Raw genomic sequence first — 8,261 nt, 5'->3', positions numbered from 1 at the left:
GAGGAAGCTGTGCCAGGCTGGGTCTCTAGCACACCTTGGACCTAAACCTTCTCCAGCTGGGATCAAAGTCTTAGAGCAGGAGTCCCCAAAATACGCATGTGGCCCCCTGAGGCCATTTATCCGGCCCCCCGCTGCACTGCAGGAAGGGGCACCTCTTTCATAGGTGGTCAGTGAGAGGAGCACAGTATGTGGCGGCCCTCCAACGGTCTGAGGGACAGTGAACTGGCCCCTTGTGTAAAAAGTTTGGGGATGCCTGTCTTAGAGGAATGCAAAGGTGTAGGGCCCCCTGAGAATATGGAACCATGACAGATCTGTATCACCATTTATGGAAAAACCCAGAATAACTGCCCTGTGTTCTGTGACCTTTGATGTCGATTCCGTGGACACGAGGAATCTTTTTTTTTTTTTTTTTTTTTTTTTTTTGAGACGAAGTTTCGCTCTTGTTACCCAGGCTGGAGTGCAATGGCGCGATCTCGGCTCACTGCAACCTCCGCCTCCTGGGTTCAGGCAATTCTCCTGCCTCAGCCTCCTGAGTAGCTGGGATTACAGGCACGTGCCACCATGCCCAGCTAATTTTTTGTATTTTTAGTAGAGACGGGGTTTCACCATGTTGACCAGGATGGTCTCGATCTCTCGACCTCGTGATCCACCCGCCTCGGCCTCCCAAAGTGCTGGGATTACAGGCATGAGCCACCGCGCCCGGCATGAGGAATCTTTTGAGTAGAGATGAAGATCTTGGATGTGTTGGTGGTTTCACAGCTGTCAGAATTCACCGAATTGCACAGATTAAATAGATGCAGTTGGTTTGCAAATTAGTCCTTGATAACGCTGATTAAAAATCCCTAATGAAGACCTAAAAGGGAAAGAGGCAGGAAGGAGAATCTAATACACAGAAGCCATTCTGTAAGTGAAAGGAGGGCTCAGGCGCAGGAACGTAGTTGTCAGGAGCGACTTTGTTTTGGCCTCCTGTGAAATGTTGAGTTTCAAAACAAATGTAGTGTCCCTTGCAACCTTGAGAATTTGGGGAGCGATTTAAATTCATTCTTACGATGAGGTGGAAGCCTCTGAAATCTGTACCCCAGCACTTCATCCTTCTGCCCCACGATCTACATAACCATGAAAATAAAGTTCAGTTATTCATAGTCATATAATCATCAAGGTGAGAACCAGGTTCAGTACTCAGCTTGAGTCTGGGGATTCCATCTTTCTTCAATTTTTGACGGCATCACCTTCACTTAGTTTAAGGAATTTAAAAATCTTTAATATATGAAGCAGCTTTAGTTGGCTTATTGTCTTCTTTAGATAGATTGCTGTCCCGTGAACTTAGTCTAACTTATTCACAGAAGATGGATTAGGCTGGAAGGACGTATCAGAACTGCAGTGTGCAGAACTCTGTGAGACCAGGTTTACCTGAGTTCCCCGTCCGTCCACGAGATCCAAGCTTGAGATCATGACAGTCACCATGTCTCGGGACGGGGACTGGTCAGCAGTGCAGTGGTCATGCTGGAATGTTTCAATGTTTTTGAAATATTTTCACTATTTTGATGCTAAAAACTTCTTTTTGTGAGATGGAATCTCTGTTGTGCAGGCTTTTTATGAAACCCACCATTATCAAGAGATGAATATGGTTCCCAGGAACACTGTTCTATCCTGCTTTAAGTATGATTGGTCATATCTGGTCATGTGCCCTGCTCTGAATCAAACACTGAAAGTGGATTGCTAAAATTGCCTTCATCTAAACTCCATTTTCCTCCCACTGGCTCCCTGGGCTTGGAGCGTCAAACAGAACTGGCTTTCTGTGAGTCAGGAAGAAGTGAGCACAGCTGCTGTGTAGACCCTCGTCAATGTCTGCTGCAGTTACACCTGGAGACGAGCTCCCCAGGGTCCTCAGAAGCAGTGGAGACGAGAATCCATGATGGGAGTGGGGTGCTGCCCTGCTCAGCTTCGTGATGCAAAAATGCACTGCTGGTCTGGATCCTGCTCCTCATTCCCGCACCCAGCTGGGTGCCCATCTGGCCCCACACCTCAACACCAGGTTCTGAGCACAGTCTCCTGACCATTCAACCCCTTCAGGATTTTGCATGGGCAGTTGGACCACCCCACCACCACTGGAGCCTGAGGGGAAGATAACTCATGTTAGGAGAGAGAGAGAGAGAGAGAGAGAGAGAGAGAGAGAGTGTATGTGTGTGTGTTATATAATATATAAAATAACAATTAGAATTGTTAATTGGGCCGGGAGCGGTGGCTCATGCCTGTAATCCCCACACTTTGGGAGGCCGAGGCAGGTGGATCACTTGAGGTCAGGAGTTTGAGACCATCCTGGCCAACATAGTGAAACCTCGTCTCTACTAAAATACAAAAATTAGCCAGACATGGTGGTGTGTGCCTGTGATCCCAGCTACTCTGGAGGCTGAGGCAGGAGAATTGCTTGAGCCCAGGAGGCGGAGGTTGCAGTGAGCTGAGATCATGCCACTGCAATCCAGCCTGGGAGACAGAATGAGATTCCATCTCTGAAAAAAAAATCGTTAACTGTTTATATATAATAGTTTATAGATATTAACAATTATATATGAACTTGTATATATAATTAATTATAATAGCATATATATTAACAATTACATATATAAAAATATGATTTGTTATAAACAAATTATATATAAACTATTACATAAAATTAGTGTATATAAAACATAACTTAAAGTAATAATATAACATTATATTATATCATATGTAATAATTATTTATATATAATATTTGCCATTATATATCATTGTTAGAGCACTTAACATGAGCTCTGTCCTCTTAACAAATTTCAAGTGAACGAGACGTTATTGTTGGCCATAGGTCGTGTGTTGGATGGCAGAGGGTTTGTGCTAGTAACGCCCCGTTTCCCTCTCCTCCCAGCCCCGGGAACCCCCATTCCCTGCTGTGAAGACCTCATGTGGGCCACATCAGGCAGTCCCTGAGCTGCATCCGGTGGTGCGGTGTCCTCAGAGTGAGTCTGTGTTGTTGCCCGTGGCAGAACTTTCTTCCTGTGTAAAGTGAACAGTATTCCCCTGTGTGTGTGCGTTTTCTTCTCCGTTCATCTATAGTGGGCATTTTGATTATTTTCGAGTCTTAGCGATTGTGGATGGTGCTGCAATGATCAGGGAGTTCAGACGGCTCTCTGACATACTGAGTTTGCTTCTTTTAAATATCTACCCAGAAGGGGGGTTGCTGGATCATATGGTAGCTCTATTTTTAATTTTTTGAGGAAACTCTCCCGTTTCCTATAGCGAGTGCACAACTTTTCAGCCTCTCAGAGTGTTGCGATGTCCAACATGAGCCACCGTGCCCTGAGCATTGTTGGTATTTTTGACGTGTGAAATACCTTGCTGGAGGCTGGGCGCGGTGGCTCACGAGGTCAGGAGATTGAGACCATCTGGTCAACATGCTGAAACCTCGTCTCTACTAAAAATACAAAAATTAGCTGGGTGTGGTGGCGCGTGCCTGTAATCCCAGCTACTTGGGAGACTGAAGCAGGAGAATTGCTTGAACCTGGGAGGCAGAGGTTGCAGTGAGCCAAGATTGCACCACTGCACTCCAGCCTGGGTAACAAGAGTGAAACAATGTATCAGAAAAAACACACAAAAAACCAAAAAAAAAAAAAACACAAAAAAAAACCTTGTTGGGATTTCAGCAAAAATCATGATATTAAAAACTTGGGGAAGGGCTTACATGGCTCCTGTTTCAAATACGAGGCAACGTCAACTCCTGATTTTGTAACGTGTTGCCCAGGAGCACTGGCCGCTGACTTGTGGAGTTGGGATGACGTCCCAGTGAGTTTGTTGCACGACCTTTATTCTGCCTTGTCCCAGAGATTTAGAAAAAGTGCACATCAGATAAGTAGTTTAACGTCATCTATCTCTGTGAGTAAGTGACATTTTTTCAGAAACCAAGGCCTGCCTCCCGTCTCACTAGTGGGAAAGGTGGAAGGAGCAGGATAAAAAGCTCTTCCTCTCGTGTGAGGCAGCTGCTGTGGGAACCCCATAGGCAGGAGGCGCCACATCCCGTCCGCTTGTGTCTGCAGCTGAGACTGGGACCGGGGTCATGTCTCCCCACCCCACCGCCGTCCTGGGCCTAGGTGAGTCCTGGAGGCAGCGGGGAAGACTGGAAAGTTCCCTGCTCCAGCCTGACTCCAGTCCTGAGGATTCTGGGGGGGAAAAGTCTCCTCCTCCCCCAAGACCGCCCTGCTGCTCTCCCCGGGGCCTAAGTCTGACCAGAGGAGACCTTGTCCTAAAAGCAGGGGCCTGGGTGTGGGGATGATGTCAGCTTTAAGAGGGGCTGGGGTGCCGCGCGCGGTGGCTCACGCCTGTAATCCCAGCACTTTGGGAGCTGAGGAGGGTGGATCACCTGAGGTCAGGAGTTTGAGACCAGCCTGGCCAACGTGGTGAAACCCCATCTCTACAAATACAAAAATAGCCGGGCGTGGTGGCTCACGCCTGTCATCCCAATTACTCGGGAGACTGAGGCAGGAGAATTGCTTGAACCCAGGAGGTGGAGGTTGCTGTGAGCCAAGATTGTGCCACTGCACTCCAGCCTGGGAAACAAGAGCGAAACTCTGTCTCCAGAAAAAAAAAAAAAAGCGCTGAGGAGCAGGAGCCTTTTTGGAAGAGGAGACTTTGGGCTTTATCTTGAAACCATTTTGCAGCAAGAAGGATTCTACTCAGACAGTGATGTGGAGGAGGGGTAGTCTGGTGGTTACGAAATGCTGAATGCCCCCAGCTGCATGGAGCCCCCTTTTGATAGCAGCCCCGTATGAGGACTGGGTGGTGGGCATTTCTCTCACTGCGGCTTCCCTTCCAGTGCTCTGCCTGGCCCAGACGATCCACACGCAGGAGGGTGAGTCCCGTCTTCAACCCGTCTCCCCAGTCCCCTCCGTACCCCAAGGGCAGTTCTGGGTGGGAGGGATGTTGATTCTCAGAGGGCCTAGAGGGATCCCCTGAAATGTATCCTGGATTGCAAACGATTCCAAATGTGAAATGCACAGCCCTGACCCCTTTCTCTCCTTCATTCTCCTCCTGTCATATTTTGCTTTTCTTATTTTTAACTGACAAATCTTATTTTTAATTGACAAATATGTATGTATGTGTGTGGGGTACAATGTGATGTTACAACGTATGTAAACATTGTGGAAAGATAAAATAAGGCCAACATACCAATCACATCACATACCTATTGTGAGGATAACATTTAAAATATACTTTGAGCAATTTTGACACTTATAAGTTATTATTAACTATAGTCAGCCTGCTGTGTGATAGATCTCAAAACTTACTCTTTCTGTCTAATAGAAACTTTGTATCATTTGATCAGTGTCTCTCCCGAGCTCCCGACCTCCAGCCTCTAATACCATTATTCAACTCTCTACCTCTGTGAGCTGACTTGAGACGGAGTTTCACTCTTGTTGCCCAGTCTGGAGTGCAGTGGCGTAATCTCAGCTCACTGCAACCTCTGCCTCCCAGGTTGAAGCGATTCTCCTGCCTCAGTCTCCTGAGTAGCTGGGATGACAGGCGTGAGCCACCATGCCCGGCTATTTTTGTCTTTGTAGGGATGGGGTTTCACCACGTTGGCCAGGCCTCCCGAGTGACTGGGATCACAGGCATGCGCCACCACGCCTGGCAATTTTGTATTTTTAGTAGAGACAGGGTTTCACTATGTGGGCCAGGCTGGTCTCAAACTCCTGACCTCAGGTGATTCACCCACCTTGGCCTCCCAAAGTGCTGAGATTACAGGTGTGAATCACTGCACCCGGCCGAGATGAACTTTATTTTAGATTCCACATGCGGCGTTGTCTTTCTGTGCCCGGCTTATTTCACTTAGCCGAATGTCCTCCAGTTCATCCGTGTTGCTGTGAGTGACAGAACGCCCTTCTTTTTCTGGGATGAATGATATTCCACTGCACATGCCCACCACATTTTCCTTATCCGTTCATTTGTGAGTGGACGCTCAGCTTATTTCCACATCTTGGCTGCTGTGGGTCCTGCTGCAGTCATCACAGGAGTGCAGGCGTCACTTCCACACACCGATTTCCACAATGATGGTTCAAATCCAACATGACCAAGGCTGAGCCCGGGAGCTTTCCCCAGATGAGCCCACGCTTCCCTCGGCAGCTCCTTGGCGGGGAATATGACAGTCACCAAGGGCAGACTCTGAAGATTCATCCTCTCCATCCTCCTAGATGCATCCTGTCACCCAGTCCTGGTGATTTCACTCTAAATTTCTCTCATCTTTCCTTCTCTTACTTTACTTGTCCTGCGTCTCCCCCAGGTGACTGCACCTCTCCCCTCCACGGCCCCCCGAGGCTGGCCTCAGCCTGTCCATGTCCCGGCTGCCCGCTCCCTTCCTGACGCCAGGGATGCTGTGATTTGCAAAAGCACAAATATGACCATTGTACCATCCACAATGTTTAAACTGTATTTAAACATTTCCACTTCATATCTCATCGTAAGATAAAATATCATTTTTTCCCTCAGAGCCCTTCCCATTTATCTTCAGGTAGAGTCAGACCCACGCCCCTCTCTTTGGTCTGGACATGCTGATTTTCCCAGCCACACCCTGTCCCCGTGACTTCAGGCTCACTCATCTCTGCATTCTGGCAGCTTCTTTCCCTTTCTCAAACACTCCACATTCTGTTCAATATTGGACTGTCTCACATGCTGATTTTTTTTTTTTTTTTGAGATGGAGTTTCGTTCTTGTTGCCCAGGCTGGAGTGCAATGGCACAGTCTTGCAACTTCTGCCTCCTAGATTGAAGCAATTCTTGCTGCCTCAGTCTCCTGAGTAGCTGGGGAGGTGCCCACCACCCTGCCCGGCTAATTTTTTTTTTGTGTGTGTAATTTTAATAGAGACGGGGATTCACCATGTTCGTCAGGCTGGTGTCAAACTCCTGACCTCAGGTGATCCACCTGCCTCAGCCTCCCAGAGTGCTGGGATTACAGGCGTGAGCAACCGTTCTGGGTCTGATTTTTTAAAATTAATTAATTCCGTTTAAAATTGGCTAGTGAAAACTGCATGCATTTATCATGTCCAGTATGACGCTGTGGGCTAGGCACAGTGTGGAACGGCTGCATGGAGCTAGGTCACGCAGGCATTCCTCCCGTGCTAATCATTTTTTTTTTGTGGTGAGAACGCTTAGAACCACCTCTATTAGCAATGTCCAATCATGCAATACATTGTTGTTAACTATAGTCACTATGTTGTACATTACCTCTCTTGAGTTGATTTCTCCTCTCTAACTGAAACCTTGTATCCTTTGAGCAACACTCATTGGCTGATTTTCCCACTGTGAGTGCCCTGGTGTCCCGTCTGCTCAGCTCAGGGAGTTTCTACTCCTCCCTCGCCCCTCTGTCCCCTGTCCTTCACGAGTGACCGTGTCACCCCCATGCTGTGCCTCCCTTCCACCTTCTGTCCCTCTGGAAAGTGGCCCTGGGCTCTGCAGCAGACACGAAGGGCCCCAGGCTGCTCTGACTCTTCCTACGTGACCCTGAGCAGGGCTCAAGCTGGGAGCAAGTCTCAGGGTCCTTAGTGTCCACCGGGAAAATAACTCTGCAGTGACGAGAATTCACACGCAGGTGGAAGGTGCAAGAGGCGGGAAATGTTCTAAAGTCGGGCTGTGGTTACAGCTGCACAATTGCATAAATTTGCTAAAAACCCTGAATTGTGGGCCAAAGTGATGTGTGTGGCACGGTGACTTCCTACAGTGGACACTGAGACCCTTCTCTGCTTTCTCCTAGGGGCCCTGCCCAGACCCTCCATCTCGGCTGAGCCAGGCACCGTGATCCCCCCGGGGAACCCTGTGACCTTCCGCTGCCGGGGCCCAGTTGGGGTTCACACATTCCGCCTGGAGAGGGAGAATAGATCCCAGTACAAAGATAATTATGATGTGTCTCTAGTTAGTCCATTTTTGTCAGAGGCCACATTCCGCATTGACTCAGTGAGTGAAGACAGCGCTGGGGGTTATCGCTGCATCTATCATAAGGCCTCCAGATGGTCTCAGCACAGTGAGACGCTGGAGCTGGTGGTGAAAGGTGAGGACGCCACCTGGGCCCTGCCCTAGTCTCAGCTCTGCTCTCGAGCTTGTCCCCAGGTCCCTGGACCCTGTCCCAGCTACTATCCTCTCTCTGTGGCCACCCTTGCCCTCCTCCTGACCCCCTAGCCTTCCCCTCCCCCTCTCCCTCTGCCCACACCTCCCCTCTGCCCTCACACCCGCTTAGGTCCCTG

General features: G+C 48.8%; 1 protein-coding gene across 1 annotated transcript; it reads left to right on the top strand.

Moving 5' to 3' along the window:
• Positions 1–4,089: 4,089 nt before the first annotated feature.
• LAIR2 (leukocyte associated immunoglobulin like receptor 2) lies at positions 4,090–8,097 on the top strand. Its single transcript, XM_010331947.3, has 3 exons — positions 4,090–4,123; positions 4,846–4,881; positions 7,775–8,097. The coding sequence occupies exons 1-3, from the start codon at positions 4,090–4,092 to the stop codon at positions 8,095–8,097; spliced, it is 393 nt and encodes a 130-aa protein (XP_010330249.2).
• The last annotated feature ends 164 nt before the right edge of the window (positions 8,098–8,261 follow it).

The sequence above is a fragment of the Saimiri boliviensis genome, chromosome 14 (assembly GCF_048565385.1).
Source record: "Saimiri boliviensis isolate mSaiBol1 chromosome 14, mSaiBol1.pri, whole genome shotgun sequence".
In the NCBI taxonomy this organism is placed as follows: Eukaryota; Metazoa; Chordata; class Mammalia; order Primates; family Cebidae; genus Saimiri; species Saimiri boliviensis.
Note: the sequence above shows the minus strand (reverse complement) of the source record. Positions and strands in the feature narration are given on the sequence as shown.

Coding starts and splice junctions, on each gene's coding strand:
- LAIR2 (XM_010331947.3), top strand. CDS start 4,090: ATGTCTCCCCACCCCACCGCCGTCCTGGGCCTAG. Junction 4,124..4,845: donor CACCGCCGTCCTGGGCCTAG/GTGAGTCCTGGA, acceptor CTTCCCTTCCAG/TGCTCTGCCTGGCCCAGACG. Junction 4,882..7,774: donor GACGATCCACACGCAGGAGG/GTGAGTCCCGTC, acceptor GCTTTCTCCTAG/GGGCCCTGCCCAGACCCTCC.